The 18,885-nt window shown below is 49.6% G+C and overlaps 3 protein-coding genes across 3 annotated transcripts; 2 read left to right on the top strand and 1 right to left on the bottom strand.

Moving 5' to 3' along the window:
• The first annotated feature begins 1,230 nt into the window (after nt 1-1,230).
• sco2 (synthesis of cytochrome C oxidase 2) lies at nt 1,231-3,541 on the top strand. Its single transcript, XM_030353213.1, has 2 exons — nt 1,231-2,115; nt 2,278-3,541. The coding sequence occupies exon 2, from the start codon at nt 2,317-2,319 to the stop codon at nt 3,235-3,237; it is 921 nt and encodes a 306-aa protein (XP_030209073.1). The 5' UTR covers nt 1,231-2,115; nt 2,278-2,316; the 3' UTR covers nt 3,238-3,541.
• On the bottom strand, nt 3,325-12,031 carry ncaph2 (non-SMC condensin II complex, subunit H2). Its single transcript, XM_030353189.1, has 20 exons — nt 11,877-12,031; nt 11,081-11,193; nt 10,769-10,870; nt 10,529-10,590; nt 10,240-10,321; nt 9,845-9,901; nt 9,513-9,592; nt 9,184-9,368; nt 8,971-9,098; nt 8,238-8,330; nt 7,351-7,414; nt 7,151-7,252; nt 6,628-6,672; nt 6,470-6,540; nt 6,150-6,270; nt 5,882-5,971; nt 5,502-5,551; nt 5,305-5,406; nt 4,612-4,761; nt 3,325-3,990 (listed from the first exon to the last, which is right to left on the bottom strand). Exons 2-20 carry the CDS (start codon nt 11,186-11,188, stop codon nt 3,862-3,864), a joined length of 1,821 nt encoding a protein of 606 aa, XP_030209049.1. The 5' UTR covers nt 11,189-11,193; nt 11,877-12,031; the 3' UTR covers nt 3,325-3,861.
• A 1,010-nt stretch (nt 12,032-13,041) lies between these two features.
• On the top strand, nt 13,042-17,087 carry socs2 (suppressor of cytokine signaling 2). The gene is made up of 3 exons (XM_030353214.1): nt 13,042-13,444; nt 13,755-13,997; nt 15,244-17,087. The coding sequence occupies exons 1-3, from the start codon at nt 13,360-13,362 to the stop codon at nt 15,819-15,821; spliced, it is 906 nt and encodes a 301-aa protein (XP_030209074.1). The 5' UTR covers nt 13,042-13,359; the 3' UTR covers nt 15,822-17,087.
• The last annotated feature ends 1,798 nt before the right edge of the window (nt 17,088-18,885 follow it).

Consider the following 18,885-nt stretch of genomic DNA (forward strand, 5'->3'; position numbering starts at 1 on the left):
ACTGGGGAGCAGGGGGAAGAGATGGAGTGTGTGTGTGTGTGTGTGTGTGTGTGTGTGTGTGTGTGTGTGTGTGTGTGTGTGTGTGTGTGTGTGTGTGTGTGTGTGTGTTAATCATGTGGTCTGTGTTATTCCGGTGGAGAGGAAATAAGAAAGGAAAGTGGAAATTAGAATCAGACGCTAACTATATTCAGGGCAATCAACTCGTTCACATCGAATCCCATGACTGTAAAGATAGGCCTACTGTACAGTCATGGAGCTCGCCTCCCTGGATCTCATAGGCCTATTTGTAGAGCACTATTTACACACTCACATCATGCACACATCAGAGGCAATCCTTTCTCTTTTTTTCACCAGGAGAAAAATCGCAACAAGCCAGAACAGAGCCGTGTGTTGACGTTTCAAACGCAACCGCAGATTATTATACAGTCCGAACGATGACAGACGTGCTGAAATCATTACGCACCCGGCTGCCAACCAAGGAGACGGACTAACAGATGACAACAGACAGACAGGCAGACAGACAGATTACACCTTCACCCACACGGAGGGCAGTTAGAAACACGAAACAGCCGGCGGAATTGTATAACACTAAAAAAAGTAAATCAACTGAGAAACAACAACCAAAGCCAAAAAGTGTTGCTCTCTAACGACCGTCGGAAAGCTTGACATCAATAGATATTTTAACCGATGAATAGATCCGTCTTTGCTGTATTTTGGCATCGGCCTACCACAACGTTTCATTGTTTGAAACAGGCCTGGTTTTGGTGGAATTCATGAGAAGTCTTGTAACCATTTTGCACCGCATACAACGATTGAAAACGTTTCATGTCGTGTGTGTGTGTGTGTGTGTGTGTGTGTGTGTGTGTGTGTGTGTGTGTGTGTGTGTGTGTGTGTGTGTGTGTGTGTGTGTGTGTGTGTGTGTGTGTGTGTGTGTGTGTGTGTGTGTGTGTGTACGGAAGATGGAGAGAGCGGGAGAGCGCGAGGTGAGGCTGGTGGTGGTGTGTGTGCTTCGGGGGGGGGGGGGGGGGGGGGGGGGGGGGGGGGGGAGAGTCAGCGTGTGTAGACTTGAAGCTCCAGTGAAAGCCTACGGATATCGAGGGAGAAAAACATTAGGGGTGATTCACAGGCATCGCATGGCAAATAACACATACCTCGCACTCCCATTCACTCTTTCACACTCTAATCTCTCCCTCGCTCACATGTGCACCCACCACAGCCCACCCGCCCCCCCCCCCCCCCCCCCCCCACAGTCACACTCAAAAACATCATCTCCTTGTTCAATTTGTTTTTAGAAATACACAATTGTCAATTGTACGCACTTCCATGCACACACAGATCCTTCTTATTCACTTTTTCTTATAAAACACACACACACACACACTTCCGTTTTTTTTCCGCTTTTAAAAACATAGACCCTACACACCTATATTCACACACACCCCATTCAGTGTGGGGGCTGATGAATACACAACTTGTCCTGCGCACAAATCTATGTCTATCTCTGATTTGATTACATCTATGCCCGAATTACCTACATAATTTGGGTGCTTCTGCATACTTAAATATTATTTATTGTAAGGTTTCCCTGTTATACATACATACCTTTATATATTTACAAACGTACACTTAAACCACAGAGGATTGGTTGCCTTGGAGCACATGTAAGAGATTGTAAAATGCTGAAGTTCTAGGCCATGCTGCCGGAGTCTCGTATCTGAAAACAGACGTTTGCTGACCCCTAGTGGCGTCTGAGTGTAACACCCACAAGGTTCCAGTCGATTTAATGGACTGTGATTATAACACACATCAATAATCTGTGACGGGTCACCATGACTTAATGGAAACTTTTTGACGCTCAAAATGAGGTCATTGACATATGTATTGTCTCTGATAACTAAACGAATAAATAAAATACATTTCAACGAGGCTGATGCTGTTGGGCGAAAACCGGAAGTGACGTTTATTTCGGTCGCGCACCACACTGGATGGGAAATAGCTCAAATCGAGTGGCTACATAAGTGTCCTTTTAGCCAGTTTGAACTGTGATAGTTAATCAATTAACATTATACACCTTGTCACTCACTATTGCTACAACTTGAGCTCCTTTAAAAAAAGGTACGTCATGATTGAGGGGATTCTGGTTGAAATCAATGAATGTACCGGGGTCGGTTTATTAATCTAAAGTTTGGGATGGTTTCATGTAGTCTGCAGAATCGCACCATTGCTGTGCCTTCGTTTTAACACACGCGTTGTGCTTCATACTCCCTCTCCGTTAAGTTATTCTTTTAAGTCGGCTGTCCGTCCTGTGAGGAAGACATGGCCATGCTAGGGTTGGCGAGCTTCATCCAAGGTGACTTCCGCGGTGGAGCGACGTCGCTCCTGAGGTGCGCTCTGAGGGCGGCGAGGGACCAACAGAGAGCCCCTCTCCACTCCCCCCTACAGAAGCCCCCCAACACCTCAACACCGCAGGCCGTCTGCCGATACCAGCCTCTTAACAGTAGTTCCGGACTCTTCGGTTGCACAGCTCGGCCCACCGGTCCAGCTCATTTTATCCACAGATGCTTCCTCACCACGGGCCCCAAGCCCGGCGCAAAATCGGCCAAACTGCAGCTCCGGACGCGGCTGGCGGTGACCCTGGTGTTCGGGGCGGGGCTGATGGGGGTCTGGTGGTACGTGTACTCGGAGAAGCAGCAGATGGCGCAGAGACAGCGCATCGAGCAGCTGAAAAAAGTGGCCCTGGGCCAGGGCAACTTCTGCCTCACGGACCACACCGGGCGCCGGCGGAACAAGAGGGACTTCCTGGGGGAATGGGTGCTTCTGTACTTCGGGTTCACTCATTGCCCGGACATCTGCCCCGAAGAACTGGAAAAGCTGAGCGCCGTGGTGGCGGCGCTGGACAAGGACCCGGCGTTGCCCCGCGTACAGCCGCTCTTCGTCACGGTGGACCCGGTGCGGGACGATGTCGCAGCGGTGGGTAAATATGTGAAGGACTTCCACCCCCGGCTGATCGGACTGACGGGCACCGAGGAGGAGGTGAAGGAGGCGGGGCGGGACTACCGCGTGTACGCCAGCGCGGGGCCCAAGGACGAGGATGGGGACTACATCGTTGACCACACCATCCTGATCTACCTAGTGAACCCCGACGGCCTGTTTCTGGACTACTACAACCGCATGAAGAGCGAGGAGCAGATCTCCGAGAGCATCCGGAACCACATGAAGGTGCATGTGAAGTTGTGACCAGTTTCGATGCTTATTGACTTTAGGAACTCACACTTCTGTGGATGCACTTGACTCCTAGACAGAACCTGCTGCGGTTAGCATAACCATGAGGAGTTCTGGTTGTTTAATGTTGGCTGTAAAATGACATTTGTGTATATACATAAACACCAAACAATATTTGTGCAATGTCAAGAGTGTGCTGTCCTGTGTGTGAGTGATCAGTTGTATATACTTATTTTTACTAATCAGGAAAGAACTTCAACTAGTCATTGTAGGCCAATACAGATTGTATAGGAAAGTCGTAGCAAAGGAATTTGACAAATCAAAAAAAACAAAAAAAACATGACATCACGGTTAATCTTTTACCGAGCAAGTCTTAAAAAAATTGCATGCATGTTAATAATATTGCCGAGATACGAGCACAGTGGTGTTTTCAATAAAGAGCGGAGATTAACATTCGAGGTTAAATCAACAGCACTTAATGAGCCCGCATGAAATCCATTCATTTTGAGGTAAACTCAGTCCAGTTCCAAAGATTTTGCCAGATGATTTCCCCTTCGTGGGTTTCAGAGACGTCCGTCGCGCTTCTGTCCAGGTGGAGGTGTGTCCTGGCCTCGGGCCCCGCGGGGGGGGGGGGGGGTCTCAAATGGCGCCCCCCATGGTCTTGAAGCGGTCGTTGGCCCTGTGCGTGGTGAGGAGGGTCAGCCCCATGGTGTCCACACTCTCCTCCAGCCCCGGGGTACTGCTGATCTCCACCGTGTAGTCGTTGGCCTGGGGGGGGGGGGGGGGAATAGGGCAACAACATTACGGTTCCTTCCTCATTATGGAGCCGGGGGGGTGCGTTGGAGTCAAGGCATTCTTGTGGGTTGTGGAAATCCGACCCTAACCCTGCCTAGGGTTAGGGTCCCTGTAGCCCACTTATCGGATGTTGTACGTCCTGCACTTAAAAATATCACTCGGTGTAGCATCTTCTCCTAGATGTACTTTGTTGTTAACCTAGCGATGGTTAGTGCTTGGCACTCGGTTCTATTAACATCCTTAATGTACCGACAGCGATATAATGTTGTTTCTCTTCTTCTGACCAATGTACTTTTTTTAAGTCTCTTTGGACTAAACCATCTGCTAAACGCCCTGAATGTAACTGTTCATAAGTCAATGAAATCAGATAGTTGTGTTGAGCAATGTGACTTCATTGACACATATATATATGATGTATATATGATGATGATAAGTCAATGTAGACGAATTTGCGATTAATCGCGAGTTAACTATGGCATTAACGCGATTAATCGCGATTAAATATTTTAATCGCTTGACAGCACTGATGTATATGTGATGATGATAAGTCAATGCAGACGCCCTGAAGGTGGATGCGCGCGGCGGGCCTCCTACCAGCTGCAGCGCGGCCAGCATGTACTTGCAGACCTCGAAGTTGTCGAGGCCGCCGACCACGGAGGCCAGCGAGCGACTGCGGCCGACGTCGCCCAGCGCCGCCACGATGCGGTCGCTGTAGTCGTGGATGTCGAAGGTCGGCCGCTCCTCCTGGTGGGGGAAGAAGAGGAAGAGGGGGGAGGAAGAGGGGGAGGGAAGAAGAGGAGGAGGGGGGGAGGAAGAGGAGGAGGGGGGGGGAGGAAGAGGAGGAGGGGGGGGGGAGGAAGAGGGGGAGGAGGGACGAAGAGGTTGGTCGACAAGACGGGACGTTAATGACACTCACGACGGGACGTTAATGACGTTCAGGAGCGTGTGAAGTCTCATATTGCTATTTGTAAGAATGGATAGAAAAAAAGCAGCCCCTTTTTTGGTAAAAAAACGTTGACGATGTGTGTTTTCAGTGTTAAAGTCCAGGATCAAAAACTGATGCAAATGTTGCTCACTATCCATCATACATCTAGGTGGCCACGCCCACTTGTGATGTCACGTGACACAGGAAGAGGCAGATTGTCAATCAGCGAGTGTAATGGCTGATCACACTCTGGCATAATATACCCCTTTAACCTCAGTGGATGGTCTGAACCAACGACGCCCCGGCTATGAGGTGTTAAAGCGGGCATACGTGTACACCTGGTCATGTGATCGGGGCCGTACCTGCATCACGAGGTCGGGGCGAAGCTTGTCGCCCCATTCCTTGACCCGGCGGGACAAGGCCGTCTCCTGGGCGTACCCCTTGGAGTTGACCAGGTACTGCTCCTGGAGGCGGGTCAGAACAGAGCGCTGAGCGGGATGACGGTACCGGGTTGGGTAAGCGGGGGGAGGGGAGGGGAGGGGGGAGATTGGGTACATACCACGCTCTTCCTGACGAGGTCCTCGTAGCTCAGCTCGTCCCCCTGGCTGCCTGAGTCACAAACAAGAGGAAGGGAGAGGAGGTCAGCATGTAGCTCGTCGTGTTAGCCATGGACGCTAAAAGGCCACACCTAATTGCCCGAGAGGGAGATGTTTATTCATGTTACAGTTGGAATCACCCAGCATGCATCTGTACGGACCCTTCAGCGCCTATGATTGGCTGAATGCAGCACTGAGTACCATCAATCCTCATGTGACAGAATTTTTTTCCTTTCAAGCTTCAAAGGTTTTCCTGCGTGTCTCCTCGAGGCTGAACCTCAGTGGCGCGAGACGCGGCCTGAAGGAGGGGCTTATCAAGGAGGGCAGGCGCCCGTCGTCTTACCTGGCATTATGAAGTCGTCCCCGCCTCCGAACCCGGCGGGGACGTCGTCCAACGGCTCGTGGTCGTTGTCCGAGCCGTCGTCATCGCCACCTTGATGGGAGGAGAGCGTGACGCATTGGTGGGGGCCCTACGCAAAACGGAGTGTGTGTGTGTGTGTGTGTGTGTGTGTGTGTGTGTGTGTGTGTGTGTGTGTGTGTGTGTGTGTGTGTGTGTGTGTGTGTGTGTGTGTGTGTGTGTGTGTGTGTGTGTGTGTGTGTGTGTGTGTTACCCTGCAGGTCTAGGCGGTTCTCCTCCGGGCCGTCCTCCTCCTCCCCCTCCCCCCTCTGAGCTCCTTCTCCTGCCGGCTGCAGGAAGGTTCTCCTCAGCTCCTCGTCTGAGACCACCACCCCCTGGTGGGGGGAGGGGGAACCGCAGGACAGTGAGAACACACACACACACAATGTCTAACACACACACTGTCTAACACACACACACACACACCTAACCAATGTCGATGGCACACAAACTGTCTAACACACACAACCACTCTGTCTAACACACACACACACACACACACACACACACACACACTTCCTAACAACCACTTACCGCTTTCCTGTTGATCCTCTTCCTCGTCTTCATCTTTTCCTTCACTTTGCTCAAGTAAACGTAATTCAGATCTGTGACACGAACATGAAATGTTAAACATGCATACCGTTTTTGATTTAATAATTGATTTTAAATATTGGTGATAGAAATGTATTGACCTGTACTCGCCGGACCGCCCTTTAGCTTGTGCTCCGGGGGATTAACTGAAAACATCAAGAAGACACAAAACATAATCAATAATCCATAGCCCTTACTAGGGCTAAGCGATTAATCGAATTTTGATGGATTTCGATTTTAGCGTCAAACGATCACAATACTAACAATCAAGTTTCCGATTTTTCTTTGGACAGCTGGATACATATCAGTCCTTTATTTTAGATTTGAACATTTTCTTTTTGACCATTTGGTGTATTTTTTTAAGGCGAAAAAGGTTTTCAACGTTCTCAGTCACAAAGTGTTTCTGGGAGAGACACGCTGAATAAATACGCCATGTTTTCAAACTCAAAAAAATAATCGTTGGAATAATCGTGATTTCAGTATTGACCAAAATAATCGGGACCGATTTTCTTCCCATAATGGAGCAGCCCTAGCGCTTACTCATTAACGACCACTAGGGGGCGAGGCGGAGCTTCACTCATTAGACCAAACGACCACTAGGGGGCGAGGCGGAGCTTCACTCACACAGGCCGGTGAACCAGCTCCTGAAGTCCTGGAGCGCGTCCGGACGTTTCCTCTTCCTCTTCCCGCCGTCGTTCAGCCCGTCAGGCACCTTGTAGCACTTCCCTGAAACACAACACGTACTGTCCATCAGAACCACGGGGCTTTTACTTTGAAAATCCCACCGTGTAGTGTGCGTTATGATTGTTTATTTTCTTTCTTACCCGTTTTAAGAGGCTTGTCCACGGCGAAGACGTCATAGGGGTTATGCAGCTGCCACGCGTTGGCCTAAAATAACAAATGACATACAAAACGTGGAAGATGGCTCTTTACCTGCACTGAATTCATTCATAAAACACGGGTTCATGAATCCGCTCCATGTTTTGTTTATCTGGTATGTCGTTAGCCCCCGCCTTGGAAACAATCTGACAACAAATCACAACAAACCCTAACTTATTGCCCATTGGGCAGGAGACGTCTTTGCATGACAGTGTAACGCTGAAGGACCATCATGTTCTCGACAGAGCTGAAGGGACCTAGCGTCTCCCTGAGCTAGCCTGTCCCTTAGCCTACAGGGCCTAGCATGTCCCTTAGCCCACAGGGTCTAGCATGTCCCTTAGCCCACAGGGCCTAGCATGTCCCTTAGCCCACAGGGTCTAGCATGTCGCTTAGCCCACAGGGCCTAGCATGTCCCTTAGCCCACAGGACCTAGCATGTCCCTTAGCCCACAGGGCCTAGCATGTCCCTTAGCCCACAGGGCCTAGCATGTCCCTTAGCCTACAGGACCTAGCATGTCCCTTAGCCCACAGGACCTAGCATGACCCTTAGCTCGCAGGACCTAGCCTGTCCCTTACCCTACAGGACCTAGCATGTCCCTTAGCCCACAGGACCTAGCATGTCCCTTAGCCTACAGGACCTAGCATGACCCTTAGCTCGCAGGACCTAGCCTGTCCCTTACCCTACAGGACCTAGCATGTCCCTTAGCCCGCAGGACCTAGCCTGTCCCTTACCCTACAGGACCTAGCATGTCCCTTAGCCCGCAGGACCTAGCCTGTCCTCAGACAGTGACTGGTAGCCGCCGCTGGTGACGGGTGCAGCGATGGTTTCGTACCCTCTCCTGCTGGCCCTTGCTCCGCTCCTCAGTCTCCTTCTGGGCCGCCTGGGGGTTCGGTCGCTCCCGCAACATCCTGCCTTCGCTGGGGGCCTGGAGGGGAACACCGGCCGGGGTCAGAACCTTTGCGGCCCCTGGGATTAGGGCCCCCCCCTGGGATTAGGGCCCCCCCCTGGGATTAGGGCCCTCCCCTGGGATTAGGGCCCCCCCCTGGGATTAGGGCCCCCCCCTGGGATTAGGGCCCCCCCCCCTGGGATTAGGGTCCCCCCCCCCCTGGGATTAGGGCCCCACCTGGGATTAGGGCCCCACCTGGGATTAGGGCCCCACCTGGGATTAGCCCCCCCCCCCGCCCCCCGGGATTAGGGGCCGAGGCAAACTAGAGACTAGCAGTATTAAATAGTGATCGACCGATATCGGCCGGCCGATATGATCAACCGATATTTGCGTTTTTTACGTGTATCGGCGTCGGCCGATTTTATGCAGATTATTATTTTTTTATATATATTTATTTTTTCGCCAGCATGATTAACAGAGAGTTCAATAAATGTTCCTTTTCTTAATCGAGCCATGTAACATTGGTTATCATCATGATGTAAATTGAGGGAGCAGAAGCAGTATCGGCTCAAGAAAATCGGTATCGGCCAATCGGTCATCGGCTAAAGCTGATGAAAACAATAACAATCGGTATCGGCCCTAAAGGATCTCCGTCGGTCGACGCCCCGTATGAAAGGACCTGTTGTCTCTCGATGTGCTCCTCTGGCGTCTGGTCCATCTCCTCTCCGGGGTCCTGGAGGGGCATGAAGTCGTCGTCGCCATCGGCAACGTGGTTCCCGGGGGCCTCTGGTGCTGCAGTCACGTCGACTGTGTGGTGGGAATAGTTCAGTGGAGTTCTGGTGCCATTGTTGTCATGACGTTAAGCCATGGGGGGGGGGGGGGCACGACCTACCAGGTTCCTCCTGCGGTGGCTGACTGAGGGAGTGGCCCCCGGCGTTGTGGCCCCCGGCGTCGGGGCCCCCCTCCGCGGCGGTGAACGCGGCGAGGCCGTGGGTCAGAAGGATGAGGTCCTGGGCGCCGGGGATGTAGGTGTTGATGCGGAAGTCCTTGTGGCTCCCGAGCACCTCGCCCTTGACGCTGCGGGACGGGAGACACCGGTCACACCCTGGTCCTTTAATATTTACACAGGTCAATGAGGTGCAGCCGCCTGGTCAAGAGGCGGCGGGCCCCTCCTCTCAGGGGGGGGGGGGGCCCGGTAACCCGTGACGACGCGGAGCCCACCTTATGAGGGGCAGCTTCTGCTTCTCGTGGGTCTCGGGCAGGATGAGGGCCTCCGGGGCCAGGGGGGCCACGTGCACCGGCTGACACACACACACACACACACACACACACACACACACACACACACACACACACACACACACACACACACACACACACACACACACACACACACACACACACACACACACACACACACACACAGTTGTATTATGACATTGAAGACTGAATAGACTTTGAAGAAAAGCATGGCTGCCCCTTAATGACCCCTATCTCTGCCTCAGGTGTGCCCCCGTTCCGTTCAGGACGGGGGGGTGTGTCGGTGTTCTCACCGTGGTGGAGTCAGACTCATGGGACATGTCGGCAGTGCTGGAGTCAATCTCTTGGTACTGCGGGGAGGACGACGACAACAACAAAAACAACAACAACATGGGGTCAATCGTTTTGGCGGCGGGTCTTCTCCGTTGCCGTGGCGAGGGGGCTCGGCTGTCCCGGCGCCACGCCGAAAAGGTTCCGTGTGCGACGCCCGTTAAAGACACGCAGCTGAACTCACCGTGAGTCAACTCCATGACTGAGCCGTCAAAATAAGTACATTCCTTTTTACACATTATTTTTAAATGTATTTTTTACTGCAATTCATTTTAGGATCTTTAAACCGAGGTGACGAACGGTCGGTCCTAGCCATAAGATGAAGCACGAGACGAAATGGTAATGAAGCAATGGTCACCATGAAGTCTCCGTCGTCGTTGTCGTCTGCTTCGTGGTCGCCTTCGACCTCCTTGTCGGCTGCTCCCGCCTGCTTGTCCCGCCTGTTTAGAGCCCGAGAGCAAAGTGGCAGTCGGCATCTCTCTAGGGATGGTTTTACTGCTCCGGTCTGACGCTATCTGTGGCTGCTGCCAGCCCAAAGCACCAACACCTCCCCCAGGGAGGGGGAGGTGATCTATATTCCTCGAGGTAGCTCCTGTATCCCATGCTGTGAACACGGTAGGTGTTGCAGAGTGAAGAAGGAAGCAAACCTCTGTTTTTTGTCGTTGATGTAGTCCATCGTTTGGAACACCAAGCTGTACAGAAGCTCCACCTGAAAGAGTCAAGGATGAAATAATGAATTAAAGTGCAAAACGTTGCAAATTACAAACCGGTACTGAAGAGATTTCTTCTTAAAATTACATTACTTCCGAATAAGAAGTAGAAAAAACAAAACCTTTACAATGGAGACAGGCGAAACCAGCCACGGTATCAACCAAATAACAAACTACCTTTTTGCTGTAGATGCATGTCGATCCTTGGATGAGAAGCGCTGCTTCCGCAAAATTCAACTGGATCTTCCCTCCGTCAAAAGCGATGCATATCTCGTCCAGCTGTCAGAGGAAGACGAGAGCGTTCAAATGTCTGCGTGTGATTTGACGTCGTATCGTCCAGTGCCCGTTTACATGACTGCGCGTTATATAACGTCACGTCATCCAGGGTGCTCCGGTGACCAGCGCGGCTCCGTAGAAGTCATCGTCACGTTGTTTGCTGTCAAACATGCTTGAGAGAACCACTAGAAGGTTTGTTTGTTGTTGTTTTACCTCCTCCAGATAGTCGTTGAGCTCCGAGGCCACATCGATGTCCCAGTTCTTGGTGAGCTCCCGGATCGGTTGCAACAGATGGGCGAAACGGTTCTCTGCGGACTCCATGTCGTCTTTGATCAACAAACACATGTGATCCATAATGATTACGAGGTTGTAATAATAATAATAATACATTTTATTTATAACGCACTTTACATCAAATTAATGACATCAAGGCGTTACAATGCACATTAAAAGAAAAACAACATAAAAGACTAACTACATTAAAAAGAAAGATGACAGAGAAAAAAATAATCAATTAAAATAGCAGTTTAGCCAAAAGGCTTTCTAAAAAGATGGGTTTTTAGGACTTTTTAAAAAGAATCCACAGTCTGTGGGGCCCTTAGATGGTCAGGGAGAGCGTTCCACAGACTGAGTGCCGCTGAGCAGAAGGCGCGGTCGGCCATAGTTCGGGTTCTTGAGGTTGGGCTGTCCAGAGCGGAGATAGAGAACTAAGAACTACGCTACTAAGTACTCAGTAGAGTACTAAGCAACGCACGTAACGTCAATAATGCTCATGTAATGCATATATCTGGCACCTTATCATTGTGTAACTTATGCATATCAACCTGATGTTTACTGTTTTAAACCCATCTCTTCACCGTGATGTGTTTCACTAACAGAGCAAAACAGCAGAACGATACTTGAGAGAAATACATTTTGAGCTGATCTGATCATCATCATACAATAGTCTTCCGGAAGCTGACAGAAGAGTGGATCTCTGAGTTGAACCCTGCGGATTAAATGCACTCACCCAGGTACCTCAAAGCAGCATCGGAGACGGTACACTGCTCAAAGTGTTTGGTGAATAGATAAATAGATGAGGACACAATTACAGAAGATTGGTCGTAGCCGTCCGCTGAGATGCAGAAGGTAAACAGTCCAAATAACCGCGCGTTAATTCTTCTTCGGACTTAGTTTGAGCGTCACGTCTCATCCGAGGAGCTGTCGCCCCCTACCGCCCGGGCGTTAAATGTTACTGCTGCTCATTGACCCACAGTGACAATGAATGGCCACACGATGGCGCCAGTGCACTGAAATCCCTTTATTAGGGTTTGATTTTAACTGGGCCTTTGCAATCGCTTTGGCATTGAACTCGAAAAGAATAAGAAGGACCTAAAGTCAGACCTATGTGTATTTAACCTATAGGTTACGCAATGGAACATTCTTCCTTTTGTAGGCTTACAACCTTTGGTAGGCGTCTTATTTATTAGCAGCCAAACCGCCTGCTGTTCATAGATGTAGCTGTGCAGATCTAGCCTTCCATTATGAGCGATCTGGACATGCGTAGAACAATGCATGTTGTAGGCTTATATGCAAACTATCAAGTCAGCATAAATATGAATCATGATAACCCTTAACTCGGAGTTTACAAATGTCTGGATCAATATAGGGGCAAAAGAATACACAAAAATACAATTGTTGACGCTTGGAATCTTTATTGAAGTGTATTGTATCGTGTTGTATTGTCTTGCATGGTGAAATACAATTTCCAATATTAATTAATAATTGTAATTATAGTAAACGATGCCATTACAATTTCAATTATGGGATGTACTGTAAACAGCTACATGCTTATTAAATGAGAAGAATAAAATAATGTCTTCAAATTGTGTGTGTGTGTGTGTGTGTGTGTGTGTGTGTGTGTGTGTGTGTGTGTGTGTGTGTGTGTGTGTGTGTGTGTGTGTGTGTGTGTGTGTGTGTGTGTGTGTGTGTGTGTGTGTGTGTCTGTGTGTGTGTTCGCATGTTCGATATGAAACCGAACAGGTAACCACCAGAAAGTTTACATTCGCCATGGGTGGCCTTGCATTAAAAAAATACAGATGTAAAACTGAAAAAATGGAGAGAAAGGATGAACGGGGAATACAACGGACGACCTTAAAACGCGCTGAGCCTGACCACGTGATCTGATTCCTGGAAAGTTCCTGGAAATGGTTCTTTGGTGCAGGACCGTGTTTATGGGCGCGCACTGCCTTTACTGCCCCGCTATCAACAGTGATGGTCGGGCAACATGTTTCACCGCCGACTGATTCTCCAGACGCGAAGACCTGGGCTTTGAAATGCAGATCTCCTCGTCATACATTGACTAGCCGTCATACATCGGAGTCGTTTTGCGCGGAATAGGAGACGTGTGTTTTACAGGGTCACCGTCGAGTCGCGCGTTGGATGTGTGCGCCAAACCTACCACCTCCTTCCACCCGGACCGGGTCTGGCAACATTCTACACCTTTTATTCTAATGCGGAAACTTGAAGATACGAGGAAACACCATGAGAGCAAACATCTCCCCCAGGCACCGCTGATCGTGTTTGCACACACACTGTGTACGGTGGATTAACGCACTCTCGCTGCTCCTACTTGGCTACACGCTAGCGCTGATTAGGATCGGGCGTTTTAGCTTGTTTACCACGTGTTTATATGACTGTGTGTGATACCTACCCCGATTGGGAATGTACCGCGGTCTGTCGGTCAGATCTGAATCTATTTAGTGTTTGTGAATATTGGAAGGTTTGATTGCTTGAAGCGGTTCAACAATGCGCCGTCCTGGCGATTAGAAATGCCACCGTGGAATTGTGTGTGGGTTGAGGGTGCTACGGTGGTACTCATTCCGCTCCGTTCCCCACTCGTTCGCAGGTCAACGTTTCAAGCAGAAGTTCAAAGCGTTTGGAGTCACCTGGCTGGTCAAGCGTCCGTCTGATGTCCGTTCTGCTGGCCGGTTGCAGCTAGACAACAAGGTCGTTCCACCAATGACCTGCCAGTCCTCCGAGCCTCCAGACGCCATCCAGCAGCATGACAGACGGGCGGACAGCGACCCGAGGGCTGGAGACTCCGACGAGAATCGCATCGCGTCGGCTATGAAAGATCTGAAGAACACAGGTAGGTTTTGTTTGTTTGTTTGATTTGTCTCAAAGTGGTGACCCGAACCCACTGGTCACCCGCTCGGTGCCATTACGCACGCGTTGGAATATCTTTTATGTTGTGCATTGAGTGGATGTCGTGCCTGCTTTATTCTAGACAAGCAGTCCATGACATTAAATATGAATCGCTGAAAGGCTAAACGAGGTTTGATCATCTTAACTCTTTTAAAGGGCGATCCAATTAAAAGAATAATCTTATTGCCTCTAAAATAACATTGTTCGTGGTTAATTATACATTAACAAATTATTCACAGACTCACTACCCCGTTGTAGTAACATTTTTTTATATTCAGCAAACCCCAAGTATTGTATTTAATATATTTTTTCCCACTGAAGGACTTTTAAATTCCAGTTGTTGTTGTACAGGCCTACGCTGTTTGCGATATCAGATTGTGAGATTTCCCATTCTTTGATGCTCCGATTAAAGAGATTGGAGTATGCTTGCATCATACAACTGTTCCGAGCACTGTGGTAGCGTACACCAGCAGATAATACAATGTTAAATCCCATCCGTTCCCCCCAATCAATGGGAAACTCGAACGCCAGGAACGAGACCTTTTTGTGTATTTTATCTGAGCAAGTGTAGAACACATATTTCCGCACACACTAGCGTACATTGTGTTGTAATGGGCCGTGACCACCTTGGTCGTGTCAATGCCTCTGCGCAGAGCATCAGATCAGATAATGCACAAGTACGCCGAGCGCCCCTGGCAGAGGCTATGAATGCAACGGCTGTAGATCCCGATCGTTTGATGTTCATGGTCCATGTTCGCGGTCCTCCACTCGTGAGTTTTAGACAAGCAAGAAAGTATGTGAGTGTGTGACATGTGTTTGTAAGATAGAAAGTGTGTGTGTGTGTGTGTGTGTGTGTGTGTGTGTGTGTGTGTGTGTGTGTGTGTGTGTGTGTGTGTGTGTGTGTGTGTGTGTGTGTGTGTGTGTGTGTGTGTGTGTGTCAAGCCAGGGAGGGAAGGGAAAACAGCTGGCCCCGTGCAACCCGCTGCTTCTGCAACGTTTTCTGGGCGTTTTCTGAATGGAATTTTATTCTTTTTTTAAAAAAAATGGAATTTAAAATTTTATCAGATTGAATTCGCCTTTAGCGCCCAGAAAGAGGTCTTCCGTCGTGTGTTGCTTCTGTGTATTCAACGTCCCGATCCGTTCTCTCCTGTGTCTCTCTCTCTCTCTCTCTCTCTCCCCCCCCCTCCCAGGCTGGTACTGGGGCAGCCTCACGGCCCACGAGGCGAAGGAGATCCTGCACGACTCCCCCGAGGGGACCTTCCTGGTGCGGGACAGCTCGCAGCGGGACTACCTGTTCACCATCTCGGCCATGACGTCGGCCGGCCCCACCAACCTGCGCATCGAGTTCAAGGACGGCAAGTTCAAGCTGGACTCGGTGGTGCTGATCAAGCCCAAGCTGCGTCAGTTCGACAGCGTGGTGCTGCTGGTGGAGCACTACGTCCAGCTGTCCCGCAACAGCTCCAAGGCCGGCGGGAAGGACGGCGCCAAGACGGGGGGCGGGGCGGCGGCGGCGGCGGTGGCGTCGGCGGCGGTGGGGTCGGCGGCGGCGGCGGCGGCGGACAACCCTCCGGCGGCGGCGGTGGCGTTGCCGCCGGCGGCGCCCAGCGGCACGGTCCAGCTGCTCCTGACCAAGCCGGTGTACACGGCGGCCCCTGCGCTGCAGCACCTCTGCCGCGTGTCCATCAACCGGAGCGCCCGCAGCGTACGGGACCTCCCGCTGCCCAACCGGCTCAAGGACTACCTGACGGACTACGCCTACAACGTCTGACGGACGGACGGTTGGACGGACGGACGGACGGACGGCGGAGACTGTCCCCGCCTCGCGCAGACCCGGGGGAGAAGGGCGATTGGTTAGGGCGGGCGTGCGTGCGCGTGCGTGACACGCAGGCGTGCGCACCCTTTGACCGCTGCTTTGATCGCGAGGGGGGCTAGCACTTACAGACTCTGAGAATGACCACTCATCTTCAGGAGGAGGAGGAGGAGGAGGAGGAGGAGTGACGGGAGGCAGGCAGTACCGTCCCCCCTTTGAGACACTCCCGGTGGCGTCGTGGGCCCGGGGGGGTCTTTGACCTTTTGAGACTCGTCCCAAAGGAATATAATTAGTAAGAGAATGATGACGATAGAACGGGGGGGGGGGGGGGGGTCATTCTTTCCTGGTGAGTCATTACTGCGGTACCGGGGCTGCTCAGGTTAACCATAGGGCGCGCGTGGGGCGTTTTTGCACACATTATGAGGTCTGTTCATCGTGGCTTTCGGTGTCTCTGGAGAAAGGCGTCGAACACTGTTGGCATTCTGTTTTTTTTGCTTTGATATTCCACGGTTTTTTTTCTTCTTCTTCATCTTTTTCGGACTGTTTTCCACCCGACCCCGTCTCTCCTGCTTTTGTATCGTAGGTTAACCATTGAGGAACTTGGTGCTTTACTCGGTCAACATTGTTTGAGGACGTCCAAAACACTAGACTAAAGAGAGCTCCGGTCTCCTCAGAAGGCCTCTGTTGCTACTGTACAATCTCCCTCTGAGGAATTTATTTTCTCTTTCTTTTTCTTCCTCCTGTGTTTCTCAGAAGCGGAGACATGATACCGAGCGGTTCTATTCATACTCATACTGGAGTAATATCCATTATGCTAGGCTGTACTTCCCATCAGATACAGCCATTACATGCATTCCTTCTGCCCATCATTACAGAATACGGATTGATACGTTGCGCTGACACCAGATCTCCTGCTAGCCTGTCACATTACCAACAGTTCCCCCGGGATTGGATCTGGGACCAAGACATTTGGTAATACACCATGCATACAAACGGACAGAATTACGGCGGTCACAGTATTGTGACTCACTTTGTTTTTCCTCTATTGCTGAGGTCAGTTGCTAGGTGATATCTTAATTGGATATGTCAGTTGTGATCGCCTTGGACTATTATGAAATTGTTTTTGTTAAGGCAAAAGAAAATGCAAATATCGAAAAGAAAGATAATGTGTTGTTGGTTCAAAAGAATAAACAGATAGCTGCTGTTAAGACAAAGGAAGTACATTTTTCTGATGCTATATATATAGCTATATATATATATATATATATATATATATATATATATATATATATATATATATATATATATTATTGTTTTGTTTATGTAATTGCTCATCTCTACAGGATTTTTTCAATAGTTTATTTTCTTATTTTTTAACGCTCTTTAAGAAGTGCCCAATCATAGCATTCAGGCTACACATCGCTGGGCAATAAAAAGTCAGGGTGATTTCTGAATTAAATATTTTGGGCCAGGTGCTAATTCACTATCCCAGTAATGTCCAACCAAAATAAAGGTAGAATGGCTGGTCTGTCTGCTCTGAAGTAAGGAATCCGTGCCCCGCAACGCCACAAAACAGCCAGCTGGTCAGGGAAATATAAGGTGCGCTAAAAACAAACTGATCTCTGCTCTGTATTACTGGATCTTAATAACTGTACAGCATACCTATGGTCGCGGCAAAACATTTGGTAAAAGTATTTATTGATTGTGTGCAAATGTTGTTTTCCTGGTAAACTATTTTTTTTTTTTAAAAGCTGTACACTATTGGAACGCATGCTATCTCTCCTTGAAAACACGACGGGGAGTGAATGTATTGTGGTGCTGACCCCTCAGCTGTTGTTTCCTCATGCGCTTTGTAGATGCAGTCTAAATTGATTTCACTTTGTGAGGGTTGGGGAGGGGGGGGGGGTATATACAGAAGAAAGGCAAATAATAAAAGACTGGAAAATAAAGTCTGAACTTGTCTCTGAATTGTTTTTTGTCCAGGTCTACACTGGCTCTGGAAATCTTGAGTTCAAACTACGATTATTGAAACATGCTCCCGTGCACCTCTTTTAAAAAAAAAAAAACTTAAGTTTTACGCTGAACGATTTGCATTAGCGCCTGAGATTACTTCCTACTTCCTCGCTTCAAAACTGTGACTCATTGTTCTGGCCAAGGACGAAGCTGACGAGACCTCACACTTTCAGAATCTTTCGGGGGAAGGGAAATGGCTCAGTGGGCTGGTCGGACGTCAGGTGTGTCTATAATAAACCCCTTATGTTAAGCTCACATAAGGTCATGACTGCTGCTCCACCTAAGCCCCTTAGGTCATTAGGTCTGTTTTGCAACATGTCCACTTGACACCACCCCTGACTTAACAAGATTTTCAGTGTTTCCGAAGCAGGCTGCTGCTTCAGTACGGTGGTTTCCGCTGTGCTGGTTCATCCCACAGCGTCTCTAGTTACCCGGGTCCAAATCCGGTTTCCGGTGCAGTCTGCAAAAACCCATTATGATTGGAAAGCGAAATTGGAAACCCTAGTCAGGAATGGTGTGGTTGTGACTCAGCCATTAGACCAGCTGAGCTCTTCCTACCTTAGGCCCAGAGAATGAAGGGTTAGCCATCGCCACACCACTCAAACCGGACTTGGAATCACCTCGAATATATCGGACCATCAAGAAAAACGATTTGGGTCTTCTGCCTAAAACGTAAGGCAGTTCTGTGATCTGCAATACTGGATTAACAAAGGAAGAGTGAATGGCTGTTAGGAGTTCTCTGAAAGCGTTTGCTATAAACTTCCACACAGCTGTCATCAGTTTAGTTTTTCCCACCCCAATGTCTCACATGGATAAGTGTGGTTCTAATATTCAACCAGCCGCTAACCATTTGTGGAATAACAAGGTCCATATTGTCTAGAAACCCATTCTAACGCAACAATACTTGGACGAATAAGAATGATAGTGATGTTATTATAACCCTAGCTCTGTGCTTGCAGGCGAAGCCGTCTATACACATTGTCAGGTGCAATGAATGGCTATTATGCCC

Source organism: Gadus morhua, chromosome 4 (assembly GCF_902167405.1).
Source record: "Gadus morhua chromosome 4, gadMor3.0, whole genome shotgun sequence".
Lineage (NCBI taxonomy): Eukaryota > Metazoa > Chordata > Actinopteri > Gadiformes > Gadidae > Gadus > Gadus morhua.

Coding starts and splice junctions, on each gene's coding strand:
- socs2 (XM_030353214.1), top strand. CDS start 13,360: ATGCGGAAACTTGAAGATACGAGGAAACACCATGAGAGCAAACATCTC. Junction 13,445..13,754: donor CGTGTTTGCACACACACTGT/GTACGGTGGATT, acceptor ACTCGTTCGCAG/GTCAACGTTTCAAGCAGAAG. Junction 13,998..15,243: donor GAAAGATCTGAAGAACACAG/GTAGGTTTTGTT, acceptor CCCCCCTCCCAG/GCTGGTACTGGGGCAGCCTC.
- ncaph2 (XM_030353189.1), bottom strand. CDS start 11,188: ATGGAGTCCGCAGAGAACCGTTTCGCCCATCTGTTGCAACCGATCCGG. Junction 7,253..7,350: donor GGACAAGCCTCTTAAAACGG/GTAAGAAAGAAA, acceptor GTTGTGTTTCAG/GGAAGTGCTACAAGGTGCCT. Junction 6,271..6,469: donor AGAGGATCAACAGGAAAGCG/GTAAGTGGTTGT, acceptor TCCCCCCACCAG/GGGGTGGTGGTCTCAGACGA.
- sco2 (XM_030353213.1), top strand. CDS start 2,317: ATGGCCATGCTAGGGTTGGCGAGCTTCATCCAAGGTGACTTCCGCGGT.